Raw genomic sequence first — 16,911 nt, 5'->3', positions numbered from 1 at the left:
CTTTACGATATTTTTTTCTTATTGCTGAAGGCCGTGCGGTGACCTAGATTTACTGTTATATTCATCATTTGACTTCTAGTGGATATATGTCTCATTCGCTATCATACAAAATCTCCTTGTTTTTATATAAATGAAATTTGTAATATTTCCCAAATTAGATTTTCAAATGATCTAGGGCAATATTTATCTAAAAATTGTGCAGTGTCTGTCAGTGTCTTCTGTTGTTTGTTTTTGTACCAAGTTTTTTTTTATATCTCTTTTGCTTTCCAAACAATAAAGTGTTATCTTTATTGCGAATTTTTATCAATGTACTTGGTGAAAAACAGTCAAGCATTTACAGCAGACATTGACAATATTCACTTTTCAAAACATGTATTATCAAATTACTAGACAATTAAAAGACTTTCATAAAATTTTAATAGGGCACAAAAGATTCTTCAATACCAACGTCTGATTTCTTCTATCTCCTTCTACAAAAGAGTGTGTTGTATATTTTCTTCACCTCTGTTCTAAATCGAGTGTCACAAAATCCGTAAACAAAACAATTAGACATATTATTGATAAAGAAACACCAAACGAAAGTATTGTAAAATACTTTCCCACTGAAGGACATATTAGACACAAACCCTGTTTTAACAAATGCTAATATCTTCAGAGTTAAATGAGGGAAATAACTTATAAAGAAAAATGCAGTGATGAGAAAAAACATAAACGTAGTTCGTTTTGCTCTATCAAACTTAGACTTTTCATGTTTCTTCGTTTCAGGTTTAACATGTGTATGTTTGGTGCCAGCACTGGATGAAGAATCTGTTGAAGCCATTGGAAGGTCTATCATTACTTTTTCCTTTAAATTAGCTGTTTTCATGTTTTTCGTCATATATTCTCCTTTAAAAACAGGTTTGTCTTCAGAACTGGCATCTGTTGAAACTGTTATTTTACTTTTTGAAGAATCTGAACTCGTTGCACATGGAACTGAACTTTTAAATGTCGTGTGTTTAGATATAACCCTTCCAATAAGACTGTACATCACTAATAGTATACCAAAGACCCCAAAAACCACTAAAATTAAAACTGCGTTGAAATAAGCTTGGAATTTAGTATTTTTGAATTGATCTTCAGTAAAGCATCGGACTCCTGTAATGTTTGGATTTGTGGTATTAATTGAACTATGTCCATACAGTACTGGTGCAGGCCAGGATAGAACCATGGATGTTCCAAGACAAACCAAAATCAATACTTTCGCTATTCGTCTTGAAATCTGCTTACCAAGAGGAACACATATCTTTCTATATCTAAAAATTAATAGAAAAGCAAACATTTATATCAATTCATCAGAGGCTGTAATTTGATAGATTAATTTTATTCGAATCTTAAGTGTATATTTTGGAACATATTTAAATATTCGGATAAATGAAATTTATTAGTTAACTTTTCCTTTATTCAATATTATCTCAAGTATAATATGAGAAATGTCAACATATATATTTATCTATCCACATGACATGACATCCGGCTAAGGTAAAAATATGTTCACATCCTTATTTTGTTTACAGAAAACTAACATATCTGAATAATTTTAACTGTCAATCTAAATATAAATATTTATAAACCTAATTTTTGTTATACATTTTTCATAAGTTAAACAACAGTACGAAGTTGTTTTCCAAACAAGAGGGATTTTTTGCACGATATATTTTATACCTTCCTGTTCTTATTTTTTATAATTTTCCCGTACGAATTATAGTGTAAATTGATTAACAGAATGAAAACTAAATTGACCCTTATTTCAGGAAGTGCAATTTAATTAGACATGAAATAGTTCAGACGCTGACATATATACAATTTTACAATACATTTTGAAAGATATTTACTGTTGTACACATAATAATTAACATACCTGTCTATAGCAATGACTGTTAGGATCAAAGCTGATGATATACAGATGAAATAGTTGACGAATCGTAGGACTTTGCAGGCTGATACCATCGTGAATGTCAACGGATTTCTAAGATCAACAATAATGAAAGGCATACCGACGATACAAGTTATCATATCTAACACAGCTAATGATAAAATGAATATTCGATGATTTGAAGGTTTCATTCGAAATGTATAAATAAAAAGCACGTGCAGGTTCCCGATAATTCCAATAATCATAATTATTGTAACAAATATAACACCACCAACATATTGCTTCGCTTCTTCGTGATTCAGTTCTTCTAACAACATGCCTACGTTCACCATGCGGATTACAGTTTTCGTATTAGATACAAAATTTACTAACTGATGTATGTTTATGTGTTCAAATAACTTTACACCACTAAACCACAAATGCACATAAAATACTGTCAACAGTTACATTTTTTGTAATTTTCAGACCTCCTAATATTTTAAATATCCACATCAAACAAACAATAAAAATAGAACGAGAGGCAGCGACGTAATACTTGTCACATAAAACCACAATATCACATCCGTAAAAAATTAATGAAGCAGTAAGCGGGATCAACCTTTCATATCTGTCATGATCTTCACCATCTGTATGGCAATTTACTCTCAAATATAAATACGCTTTAAATATAGTTGCTTTTCATATGCTTTGATACGAAATAAAGAAAATTTAATACTTTTACATCTCATTCGAATACTATTCCTCTGAATAGCAATCAATTCAAGGTCTCGTGAAAATTGTCCTAAGATGTGTATTTTTTCTAATTGTACATAGAATGCACATAGGTGACAGTTCTTGGTTCGAGCATTAAATCAATGAAGTATACCGGAACATACTTGGACTTTATATGTCTATGATGCTCCGGAAAAGGCAAAAAAGAGATTGGCTATATTTCAAATCATACGACTATTCACCCACTTAATAATGACCAGAAAGGAAATACCCACTTTCAATAACTAACGTGTAATTGAGTCGGAACTGATTATCAGATACTTAAACCCATCCTCTTATCTCCTTTATCGAAATTCGCCATTTGAAAGTTTGACCAACACTCCACGATTCGTTGTTTTAAAAACCAAGGGAAATTTAGAGAAAAATATTATGATCTTTTTCGTAAACTCATGATAACATTTCGTATTAAGATATTAAAATGAGATAAAAATGTTTGGTTGCATAGTAACCAAATATATCAATCTTTTCAAATATAGATATCTTCGATAGTTTTCCTTAGGTTCATAACTATTAGCTTATTTCCTAAATCAAAATATCTTGCTAATTTATCTACCCACAACTATCTGCTTGAGATATATTGAACATGTTGAACATATTGGTGAACTACGGGCCAATTACTACGTATAACACTATTTATTTTTGATAACTGTTATTCGATAACCGAACAAAAATATTTGTAAACTTTAATAATACAAAACTGTCCTTATTGCAACATTGTCCTGAGTATCTGCATTATCAGATTATGTTCGATATATTTGGAAGACCACATCAGATGTGAAAATACACAATGGCGTTTAATCAATAAATCTTAACCCAAATATATATATGTACAACCATATGTTTGTTATCTAAATTGTTCTTCACATGAAGACTTCCTTCTTCCCAGGTCAAATGACAGAAACGCATTTCTTGATTTATTTTTGGTAGATTGTACTATATTTAAATATGTAGTAAACATGGAGTAAATCACGACCAACATATAATAAAACAGATATAATGGTATCGCAAATACAACATAAAAATCGTACCGTTGGATGAATAGCCAAGATAAAGGTCGAAAAGCGATATTTTAATTATGAAATATGTTGAAGAGTATGACTACGTTATAAGACTACCTCATGGTTTCAGTCAGGAGTTTATCGGAAACAACCTCCTAGTTGAAAAACGCTAGATAACTTTGTAATTGTTAATGAACATTTCCATGTAAAGCATCAAAAAATAATCTTGTTTAAGACACATTTACTAACTGATGTGTATTGAAAAGATTCGTCAAATTGTGGTTATATAATTAATCACAGATTTTCTCATAAATCATCAAACCAATTAGCAAATTGACTTATCTCGGCAAATACTAAGATATCTAGCCTGGATGTACACATTTAATACCATTTATCAAAGGTTCATTTCGACTATTCGTGTCTCATTAGTATTATGCTTGCATTTTGACACCAAATGGTTTGAAATCTAAATTAGTCAAAAGTTTTACAAGTTGGTAAACAAGCAAATTTCAGAAAATGGAAAGCAATAGACACACTATTGAAATTCTTCATGAAGAAATTCTGCGGATTGGGTATAAACTTCATAAACACTGCAAATAGTGAAAAAATATAATGTTCTTTGTACGAAACCCGTCATTTTTTTTACTTGGTCTGCTCGATTCAATTGTTTATTCAAATCCTACGTCTGAACGTGTTCGTCCAGTAAAGTTGTTTTTAAGGTTAAACAATGACCAATATGCTGAAATGGAATGAGAGTGTGATTGAATTTAACTGAGACCGTGACGTGCATATCCAAATAAAATTTAAAGTTTCATGGAGTCATAGACATTTTCACCGACTTGAAGATTCAAAAGCCACTACCGTTGCAATAGTCTATTTGTCAATAATATGTATGAGTAGAAATTTTGTGCATGTATTTCTGTTATGAAGAATTCTGAACTTTTTGTCCTGTGATACTATATCTCTTCGTTAGTATTTTCAAGTGTTTAGACCTGCACTTTTCTCTTGTGTTCCATTATTGAAACGACAAAATGTTGGTTGATGGACCGTTAATAATAAAATAAAATATGCATCTACTAAACATAAGGACCAAGCATGTGAAACCTTTATTTAAAGTGGTTCAACAGTTTTGAAGGAAAATTTGACCTGAAGGACCTCAATAAAAGTTAAAGCTCATAAACGTGCCTTTGTAAAAAGGAGCTCAGATGTTAAGATAAGTCAACAACTTATATCTACTAGCAAGTATTCTAAACTAAAAACAAATCAGTCATGATTTTTATAGTTAACACGCATATATATATATATATATATATAACGGACGATGCAGCTAATTTGTTTAGCGAAATATTGCGTGAATAATATATAAAATATGACAACTAATTTTATAACACTCATTAGTGTGTTAAAGTTACATTCTTAGACACTTATATAATTTAATTTAGTAACTGCATCAGTTTATTTACAAACTGATCCACACCTAGATAGATTGAATGTTGACTGTTGCTATTTTTACAAACTATATATATATAGTTTGTGGCATAACATCGTGGCCACAAGTTAATTTTTTTCTGTTTAGTATTAAATTTATATTAAGATCCATTTTGCTACATCTTGTGATCAATTTTATTTGGCAATCGCTAATGGCAGTCAGCAGGGTTAAAGAACATCAGTTGTTCGACCTGTTAGTCAAAAGCGTTTTGTTTAAATATACTTTTTCACTTTTTAGGTCTTTTGGAAAATGTTGTTTGTGCTGTTTTTAGACCCTTCTACAACAAAATTTGTTTTTCATGCACACGTATAAAAATTGCTGTTTTTATCCAACGCAATCATAGGTTTGAACGTAGTTTTCAGCTTTCAATCAGAAGATTTTATTAATTACTGTCAATCTTATCTTACAAGTAGCATCATATATTGATTGAAATTAGGACCTTTGTCAACTTGTGAGGAAACATTCATCTATTCGTAATATCGCGGTCGAGTCTTGAGATTTAAATGAAAAACATAGAAGAAATTTAACAAAATCATGGCATCTTATATCTAGTTTTTGAATCATTTGTTTATTCATTAAACACATTTAAAACTATTTTGGTAGGGCAATTTTTAAGATAAATAATACCAACCAAAAGTATTAGAAATGATTTAGTGTACACGTAAACATGTTCATTCATAACCATCCCATAACACTTTTACAGTCAGTCACATCCACTATCTTATAGTAAGTGGTCATTGAGGCAAGTGTTAATGAAATGAAATTGATCTAAGCTTTCCAGTTGGCAATGACTGCGCACAATATAAAAAAAAATCATAAAAGAAAATAACAGTTTTTAATATGTTAAATTGAAAAACAAAGATGACAAAATTATATTTTAAGGAAAATAAAATAAACAAAACATTGAGCAGAGAATAAATTTAAAGATTTTTAAATGCGAAATCACGGCGATATCAAGTGCTAAAATTTTGAAAGTAGACCCTTTGGAGATTATGCAGAACATACTTGAGTAAACAATGCGTTTTTTCAAGGACGATTAAATATTACATTCCAAAAGATTATACATAAATACCATGATCCGCGATGACGGCATGTTTGAATGCAGTGGAGGTTCGTTAGATAATTTTAAATATTTCTTAACTTTACTGTATTTAATCCAAATAATCAAATCATTGCAAAGTGCTGTTTTTGTTTTTGTTTTATTATGTAATCATGCACATATGAATGAGGTAAAAGGACAAACGTTGTTTAAACTAAACACATGACCGTCCACTTTTTTTAACGTATCCTGATTAAATTTGTGTTTAAAGTTTGACATAGGAAGAGGAAGTTTTACTCTAAGCATATAAACTTGACATTATCGTTGATCCATCAAGTGACGTCAAACTCAAATAACTTTGCCAGACAGGCTTGTTTACCAGATCATGATTACATACATATAGTTAGCGTTTTGCTTATATCATCTCAGAAACAGACATAATTACGAAAATTGAACTTAACAAATAACTATAAAATGAGGCCAAAGTCAGATGATCTCTACCAGACAGACCAGTCCACGATTCAATCATTGCTCGCAACAAATAAAGTAAACGTATCGCTTTTAGAACACTGCTTTATGTTGATGTGTTCCAATCTCTATTATTCACTTAAACACCACAGTTATCTCAAATGTATATAGAATACTATTAATTATTATACGGAACATGCTCGAACTTTTCATATCTATGATGCTCCGGAAAAGCGTAAGAACGAAATTGGCTACACTTCAAACAGTAAGACTACCAACCCACTTAATATAAAGTAGAAAGGAAATACCTTAAAAAATTAGAGTGTAATTGATTCGGAACTAATTTTTCAGATGATTGAACCAAACCTCTTTCCTCTACTATCTTAATTCACCATTTGAATATTTGACCAACTCTCAACGAAACGTTGTAAAAACAATATAAAATTTTCGTATTGTTAAATCAACATTTGATTGAATAAAAACTTCGGTTACATAGTAACCGAACATGTCAGTCTATTTAAATAGACATTTTGGACTGTTTTCCTTAGTTCTATATCTATTCTATTTATAATTTACCATAATTGAAAACGGTTTGCCAACCTGCCTAAATACCTACCCAGCTACTTACATAACTATTTACTAATCAGAACTATTCGCTATTAGAACTAAACATTCTCGATTGATACACATATTGAACAATAAAGGTAAAACACCAGGGGTGGTGTTCTCGAAAGTATCCTAAAATTCATCCTAAGTCATAGATAAGACCAATTTTAGGATGGACTTAGGATCAATTGAGGACACTCTTAAGTTGTGTCTCGAAGCTATCTCAGACGTATCGTATGTTAGGACGTCATAAACATATCCTAAGTCGAAATTTTAAATCGTCAAATTTAATTTTTGATAAAACATCTAATAATGACTAAACCAATTAATAAAATTGTTTAGGAATTTTATAATTACAATTAAAGAATTAAATCCATGATTTTAAATGTAATACTAAAATTATACCAAAAAGTATTGTAATTTAAATTGGAAAACAACTTGTTTTGAAATGAGAATTGAATTGGTAGTGTAATCGTAAAAACGAAGTTCAAAGTTTAAAATCATGCATTATTTCTTTATATACGAGTCAAAACCGATGGTGCATTTCATTTCATGTTAATTTTCAGGTAAAAAAGTGAACACAAAGCGAAATCAAAACTTTATTATGTTAGGATGAAGATAGGATGACCCTAAGACACCTAATTAGGTGTCCTAAAGTTAGGAAGAAAACTGCGATATGTCGTAAATTAAGAGAGCTTCGAGAACACGACTTAGGATAAATACCTGTCATAAGATGGACTTAGGACACGTCCTAGTCCTAAGATAGCTTCGAGAACACCACCCCAGGAAATTACTACTCAACTATCTATTTTGACAGTAGTTATCTGTATGTTTCCGAAAAATATAGCTATTTCAGAACAAAGGGATTCGAGGCTGGTATATACTAAATGTACCTAGATATTTTAAAATACTTGGGATATGGTAATAGATTATATTTCTTTGATATCTACATGATGACATAAAATTGGTCCTCATAATTATCGTAGGCATAATCACATTTTGTTTCGATATATATCGATAAAAACTTGTTATGAGAAACTAACCTACATAGCTTTTAATCAATACATCTTAATTCAACGATCAACCAGTGACACAATCAATTGTTTTAGGGACATTAGAAACTTCCTCTTCCCAGATCAAAATGAAAATCAAATTTATTACCAGGAAAGCAGTATGGATTTTTTTTGTCGTATTGTTTTATATTTAAAGATGGTGTTAACACGGCCAACATATAATAAAACTGATATCTAGGTATTGCCAAAACAACACCAATGGCATACTGTCAAAGCGAATTATCAATCCTTAGGTCGATAAACTATAGCTTCACTTATAAAACATGTTGAATGATTTTAATACTGCATACGATACTAACAAAGTTTTCGAAAGAAGCTTTTTAGACACAGTTACTAAGCAAACTGTTTTGTATACTAATGCTCAGTCAATTAGTGGTTTGATACTAATTCAAAGATATTCTCATAAAGCAAACATTAATCTTTAATAGCAACCATTTTTCAAAATCTTATTATTTCATCTAGTACTACAGAAGGGCAAAATTAGATCTTTTTAGAAGTGTTGATACTTATCTTTTTCACAATGATTGAATTTTATGCCAATTGACATTTAAACTGAAATCGAGAACCAAAAAAACCTAGTGTCTGATTCACTTTTGGAAGACACAGATTGCATATAGTTGAATGATATACTATTTAGTTGAACGACCGACATACATGTTCTATGAGGTGACCGAATCTGAAAGACGTCTTGAAAATTACTATTAATTTCAAACTAGTATACAGTTGTATGGTGAAATTTTAACACTCGATTCTTTCAATAAGGTTAGGAGTAAAACAAATGATCTCTGTCAATGTACTGTATATGTAGGTCTTGTATTGTGGATTGTTTTTTTATTTGTTGTTGCTGACAGTTTCTGTCTATCGATTATAGGTGAGATTTAAAAACAAACAAACAACAACAACAGTCACATTTTGCGGTTTTGTTAAACATGTATTGCTTACCATATTATGTGTTTACAGTTTCTGCCTTGATAATTATAGTTTGCAAAAATGATGAAATTAATTAAGGGTTAGAACTATAAAAAAATGAAGAAAAAAACAGAGAGTAAAGAGACCTTGATATTCTGAATATTTTGTCTTATCATATCTTTTCTTTCCATAGTGGGTTTTAAGATTTTAAATCAATACTTGCATTTTACTTTTTTATTCTATGTAAGCCTTGACAAACATAAAACTGAGAATAGAAATTGTGAGTGTGTCGAAGAGACAACAACCCGGAGAAAGAGCAGATAACAATCTTTGTTTATGGACCGGAATATAATCAACACCTGTTCATCTACATACCATAACGAAGTATTTGAAAAAAGTATTTACAATGGGTTCGTAAGTCTCGAAGAAAGATTTGAACAGATGAACGAACGATAGATGCCAAGTATAGTAAAAGCACATACTGGGTGGTGAAATGAAATCAAAACTATATAAGCGAATTAACGTATAGGAACTCATTTTAGATTAAACACGTATGAGTCACCATTCACATAGTAAATACATGTATATAGACTACATATCCATAGCGCGTTTAACAATTATTTTCTACTCCAGCCTATAATTACATGATAAAAAAATCATACGTCCCAATATTGTTATGGTTTATGACGAATTAAATTTGGAGAGCTTTATATATATACTAAGATTGTGCACTTTCATATATTTGCAAAGGAACTTTTAGTTTCCCATGATACTGTCACGAAAAGTGCCTAGAAATTTGTTTTACTTAAGAGCTATTCCCTCGTCAAATATTCCTCATCCATAAGTTTTAAACATGATTCAACGTACAGTTCAAAGTATCAACTGACAACTATCACTCCTATTCACAACTTGAACACAATTACAATGTGTCAATGTATTTTAGTTATATGAATCAAGTGTATTACTAAATAGAATGTACTGAACTCTGCTTTCCATTGATAAATATATGGGTACACTGAAAAAGGTTTTTTTGTAACAGTATAAATCATAGTTTCTTGACATTGTTCATTTCGAAGAAATCCTAGGATACAAAAAGTTCAATCAAATTCCCAAACTGACGAAAAACAGACATAACGTTTACCAAAAGAATAAGGAAGAAGAGAAGAAGTTAATCAACAAAACTGAATGTCAATGATCAACACACGTGGACACATCTTCAACTATATAGTTAGGGTCAACCAAGTTATACTGATGGCCTTAAAACTTTGGGAGTGAGGACTTATAACCGTTTTGGTCAGCATCCCATTTGAAGACATTTAAATGTATCAAGATAATACACAGGCACTTGTGTCTGTAAACAACCTTTCTACTTTAATATAAAACAAGGTACCTAACTCGTATTTATGAGAAATTTCGACGACATTTCGTTGTATTTCAATTCTTTGGTTGTCTAGCACAACTTTACTTGTTATGTCAAAAATCTATATAAGTAATCTACAAAATGGTGTTTAACACACGCCATTTTCTGTTGTCAGAACATTTTGTAGCTGACTTTCCGAGTATGTCAACCGTATATCATTTCGTCTTCTCACAACCAGGTCAAGCTTTGAAGCATGTCTGACCATATCCTTGCACAATTTTAATTGATCTTGTTTTTTTGGAAAGTAAGATATTTATAATAACTATTCGATTGGACTCTTCGGTGTTGGTTTTACATTTACAAATCTTGTTTACAATATTAAGCATTGTGAAGGTGTAAAAACACGGAAATATTCCAAATGTCTACTTATTTCAAAATTATACGTGTATGATGTGAATAAGGGTATTTTAACAGTGAACCCACGAACCAGGATAAGTCAACGTATAAGAGTGCAATCCGTGCAATTTAATGATAGTTTGATATTGCGCAGTAATGTATTGTACGTTCATTGTATGTGTGTAAATGTGTGAACTTCCCTGTCTGATCATTACAATATCATAGTTGTTGTTGGCTCAAAAACAAAGAATATTTGATCAATGTTAAACATACCGCGTGTACATCAGAACATAGTCACTCAAGTGGGAATGACTAGAACACATATATGCTCAATATCAAATAAAACACTAAACAATCTCAATATGAAAAAAATGTGGTATTTTTTTTTTAATGACACAACTTTCTACAATGCAGGCCAAGGCAAAGATATAAGCAACTACTAACAACCTTCATAACTTTCAATATATAAACTGGAACCTTATTTTCGTATTTATTGCTTAAGATTAACTGATGTCTATATTAGAGCATCACCAAAGAATCATTAATTGTATCAATGCACAAATGGTGCAGTAAAAATGGAACTGTTAATGTTAGTACTACCATGGGTCGATACATCTGCTCGTTAAATTTAAGTCCACTTCGAGCGTATCACCAGCCCACTATATATCAAGTACTTCGGTACTAAAAATACGAATATTGTGTTATTTATATTTTGTTGTTTAAAAACACTTCTAAGTAATGTTAGATTACGCAATGCATCTTGCTCTTGCACAGCTCTCATTCCTTTTCCGGGTTTGGATTTTTTGGGGGCTTTTGTCAGCTCTTTAACCGTTGTATTATGATTTGAACTTCATTTTTTTTCCATCCATGGAGGCACTTGTTCTCGTAATGAGCATCAGGTGCAGTTAAATTGGTACAATTAATGTTATTGTACAGTGTAATTCTTTGTTCCGCCAACTTTGTTATTCATATAGTATGTATGATAAATCACAAAATCACACTAATTTGCTGGGTAATTTTCGAAATTACATTAACCAAGAATGATTTAACATGTTAAATGATAGCGAACAATAAATAAATCGAGACTAAAAAAATAACCAAAAAGGGGTATGAAGAAGCCAAATGGTATACACCATCAATGGGTAAATTGCCTATTTCACTTTTACTTCTACCTCTCACCAGTTGTTTAGTAAAAGGGTATGGGAACTGTCATTGAAAATAACTTTTAACTGATAATGCGTAAATGTTCACAGTGTATACTTATCATGTACTTTAACTGACAGTGTGTTCGATGTTAAACATAAAAAGCAAAGAGAACTCCATATCATGCTTGTAGGAATTAAACGTATCCTACCTTTGTCTTCATCTTTTGTTTTAGATGAAAATAAATCCAAACAACATTGAAACATAGTAGTTTAGGTATGAAATTAAAAAAAAACAAAAAAGATAACCACATTTAATTATAAACATAGACAATATAAGTGTTACTTTCCTGTGGTTTGAGAGATAAGTGCATTTAACTATTACTTCCTTACGGGTTATCAGTGAAATGAAAATTTGAACTCATGTAAAACATGAAGTCTTATTATATTACCGATACATAGTTTCAATTATTCAGGGCCATGTGCTTTAAACGACTTTAACTGTTTAGAGTTTGAATTAATGTATATTTAAGGTGTACAATTCTTGCTGTATATATATATCGTCAACATAGCAACATCACTTTACAAAGTCATGTCGGCAAAAAGCTCTACAGACCTTATGTTTGTAATGTTTTTATGTAATCCCGACTTAAAATCAAATTTTCCATTCTATTCCTTTCTTTGGCGTGCCAGATGAGCTAAAACAAAATAACTGTAAATTTCCATTTGGCCACTTCATCAACAAATAACTTTATTTTTTAAATACACCAACAAAAACTTTCAACATCCAAATTTTTTTACTGCTCATAATAAAGAAAAATATATTTGCCACTGGACACAAAGCAAGCAAACTAGAAATCTATGTACAAAGCGTTGTTTCTTTCGTTACAAGGCCTATAAATGAATATTTCCGAAAAATAAAAAATAAACTGATTAGAAAGATTGGAACTTTAATTCCAATTCTTTCTTGTGATATCCCCTTACAACTCTGTAAGCATCTGCATCGTTGTGCACTGAAAAAAGGTCAAAATAAATCCCATTTATATGCTAATATGCACAAATAACCTGAACACTTTAGGTTATGTTTTTCGTTTTTATATTTAAATATGTATGGTAATTGACTTGTCAGTATGTCTTTTATTAATTAAGTGAACTGAATGACATCTATGATGAAAAGCATAAAAGTCAATTGAGAATTTTAAATCAATGATTGTGTTTTTTTTTGCATCAACTGCATTTTAAATATGTGTTATCATATAGCCATGACATACAGGTTTTGTATTGTATTCCTGTCATCTAAGGGTGTCATTTGAGTGTTATATTTAACATAGCCATAAAAGTGTGAGGTTTGGCTAGCCCAACCAACTTCTTAAAATGTCTTGTACCAAGTCAGGAAAATGGCAGTTGTTATCTTATAGTTCGTTTCTGTGTGTGTTGCATTGTCGTTTGTTTTTTGTTCACTTCAGTGTTTCTGTTGTTTCGTTGTTATCATCTTATAATTGATGTGTTTCTCTCGGTTTTAGTTTGTAGCCAGGATTTGTGTTAGTCTCGATTGTTTAATGATTTTCGAACAGTGGTATACTACTGTTGCATATATTTATGGATCGGAATATATAATCAGGAATTTTTTATCGACATATTACAAGGATCAACAATTTAAAAAAAAATATTATCATTAGACTCGAATAAAGATTTGAACAGACAGATGATGTACCCCAATTATTAGATAGCGATAAATAAATCAACTCACAAGAACTCCTTCTAGTTAAACACTGGTGAGTCATTGTTCAAATGATTTGTATATATGTATATGGAGTTCATATCTTTAGCATGTATAACAGATTTTTTTTAATGCAACCTATAACAACCTGAACAAAATATGTCACAAGTTTGTATATCATCATTGTTTATGACAATTTGAACTTTGATTTTGGAATTATTAATCTTCATCTTTTTCTTCAAATTTTAACTTAAATCGAGCTTCATAAATGAACCGGGATTGAGCACTTGTGAATAAAATTCCTAATGAAAGTTTCAGTGACCCATCATGAAATATGGCTTATTAAAGAAAATATAGAAGGTGTAACAAAATCTTGAATTCTTACATTGTTTCTTTCCACCATAGGTTGTTTATTCAACAATTTTTTTTTACTATGAGATATGTTCAGGTCAAATATTGCCTATCTATATAAGTTTTCAATTTGATTTTAAGTACAATTCAACAAATTTCAAATGACAACTATCGCTGCTATTCACAACATTATTACAGTGTTAAACCTCTGTCATGTAATATCTTTGGCTTGTTTTTACTGAAGTTTGTATGTCAATTGACTTATGAGTATGGTTATTGTTATAAATTAAGTGAACCAAGTGAACCTATGATGAAAAAACATTTAAGTCAAATGAGAAGTTTAAATAAAAAAACCTCCTTTAATGTGATGTCCTTCTGAAGTTGTTGAGATTTGTTACCATTAACTTCATTTTACTCTTTATATTTCATTCTAGCCTTGACATACATATTGTTTCTTTTCAATTGATTGATCTACCAAAATTTTGATCACATTGCTGTGGGCAAGATTAAGTAAAATTATGAGTTTACTTTTCGTCTTTTTCAATTTACTGCTATATATAACATTTTGAATCACTCCTGACCTTAAAATAATCATTTACTTGTGACAACCACTTACTACACAACTCAATACATAACTCTTGATCTCAATTGTATATTACAGGTCTATTTACCTGTTTTATGATAAGAAATTTAGAAAAAATGCAAAAAAAGTAATCCATTTTGTAGTTCTCTAAATATCTCCAATGTAGCTAAGATCAATATCCAATGTTTACAAATAGTGATGGATGGTTGTCTCATTGGCAGTCCCCTGCCGCACTCATACAACATCTTCTTATATATCTATCAAAATCCAAAATTGAAGACTTCCAATGCCATAAGATACGAAATTCTAACGGAAATTTCAGTTATTAAAAGTTTAATTGTAGATTTATGGAACATTGGAATAAAGTCTTGTTTAAGAGGAATATTTATTTTATAATTTCCTCTTTTTGACAAAAACATAATATTAAATTAATGTACTGACATTTACCTCATTTTATTTACTGAAAAATTGCAGAAATTTTTCTAAAATGGCACCATTGCAACTTTATAAATTGTGCTATAAAATAATCAGTTTTTCCACCAGTACACTCAAGATAAAATTAGGATATAAAATAATGAAAACAATTATTTCAATCTTAAATCCATCAGTGATTACAATAACGTTAAATTATACTATAAAACCTTCAGTTTAACAAAGAATTAAAAAAAGGTCTCCCTATGCAGAATGTTTCCTGTTCCAGGTTTTTTGGCTCATTCATCGCCAGCAAAGAAGAAAAAAGATACAATTATATATTTATTTAAAATTTATTATCACAGAAAAAGATAATGAAAGACATGGTAGACTGCCACCCAGTTAATGGTCATGATTCCATATAGCCTGAGTTATCATTGAACATAATTATAAATTTAATCTCAATTTCAATACAATTATGTCTGAGTGTAATATATATTTCTAGTATGAGTACAATCAAATTAACATGATTAAGGTGGCTCGGGACTATTCGACTGCGCATAATTTCACGCATGAATTACAAAAGTATTTGTCGTAAATTCGATATATTTTTTTAAAATATTTTGATTGATTAGAAATGTTAAATCATTGTAGTTATGTGACTATTAGAATATTTTCCTTATTATCCGTATTTTGTAAAGGGTCAAAATGACATTTCACCCATTTTACCGCCACAATTTGCGTTTTAAGACAAAATAATTTTTTTTCCTTATCGATGACCTATGTTTTTTATTCGCTCATTCTTTGAATCGATAGTTCAGCTTTTTATATAACAGTTTTGGACCAAGCGTCATAGAACGTTTTTTTGATATTCCAATAAAAATATGTCAACACCTCTATTTTCCCTATCATTTCATTGAAAAGAGGTCCCTTTTACATACCTGTTTAAATGTAAAATTTTGAGCTTAAATGGTCCGTGACCCCCTATTTTTTTTCGACCAATTTGATTCACTTTCTGTAAAGAATAAAATAACAAAAAATACGGCACTTCTGATAGAAACTTCGAATAGGCCCGAGCCACCTTAAGGCTCTTATCAACCAATAAATAGTACATATTTATTTTATAACATATGCTATTGATATTCAAAAGATTACAATGAGATTCAAACAAATGCATACACATTAAGAATAGCCTGAAAACTGTTTGTTACTTTGGGTTATGTTCACTTGGTTCTATTATACCTGGTATTCTTAAGAATATATAGTGTCATTTAAGATTCTATGAAAAATCCTCTAAAATTGAAAATTATGAAAAATCAAAAAGGCATTATTGACTCTGTATGAATATGTGTTAGGTCAAAGAAACATAACTGCAGAAATAATTAACTAACAAAATTATACCTCCATATCACAACATGTCTCACATCAACTTTGACATGTGTATATTTGGTGAACCACAAAACTCTAACTTGGAATACATTTTAAAGTCTTTGCATCATAATTATTTGGTGAATTTAAAAGATTTAATCTATCAAATGTTGTAAATAGTTTCAAATTAGGGTGTTTATTAGAATTAATCATTACAGAGTATAAAGTCTATCACTTATTGTGTTTATGATATCTTTGACCTGGAAAACTACAAATTAATAAAAACCAACAAACTAGAGGCTCTCAAGAGCCTGT

The 16,911-nt window shown here is 30.3% G+C and overlaps 2 protein-coding genes across 3 annotated transcripts in view; both read right to left on the bottom strand.

The window, feature by feature from the left end:
* LOC139512907 (metallophosphoesterase MPPED2-like) overlaps positions 1-12,500 on the bottom strand; it is a 57,983-nt gene extending 45,483 nt beyond the window's left edge. For both annotated transcript variants that reach the window (XR_011662358.1, XM_071300868.1), the window contains exon 1: positions 12,376-12,500. Coding sequence is in view for 1 of the 2 variants with exons in the window: in XM_071300868.1 (XP_071156969.1) it covers positions 12,376-12,430 (55 nt within the window). In the remaining variant the exon portion in view is untranslated. The remainder of the gene's footprint in view (positions 1-12,375) is intronic.
* On the bottom strand, positions 399-2,778 carry LOC139512908 (cholecystokinin receptor type A-like). Its single transcript, XM_071300870.1, has 2 exons — positions 1,898-2,778; positions 399-1,292 (listed from the first exon to the last, which is right to left on the bottom strand). The coding sequence occupies exons 1-2, from the start codon at positions 2,242-2,244 to the stop codon at positions 461-463; spliced, it is 1,179 nt and encodes a 392-aa protein (XP_071156971.1). The 5' UTR covers positions 2,245-2,778; the 3' UTR covers positions 399-460.
* Positions 12,501-16,911: the final 4,411 nt, after the last annotated feature.

Source organism: Mytilus edulis, chromosome 2, assembly GCF_963676685.1.
Source record: "Mytilus edulis chromosome 2, xbMytEdul2.2, whole genome shotgun sequence".
Lineage (NCBI taxonomy): Eukaryota > Metazoa > Mollusca > Bivalvia > Mytilida > Mytilidae > Mytilus > Mytilus edulis.
Note: the sequence above shows the minus strand (reverse complement) of the source record. Positions and strands in the feature narration are given on the sequence as shown.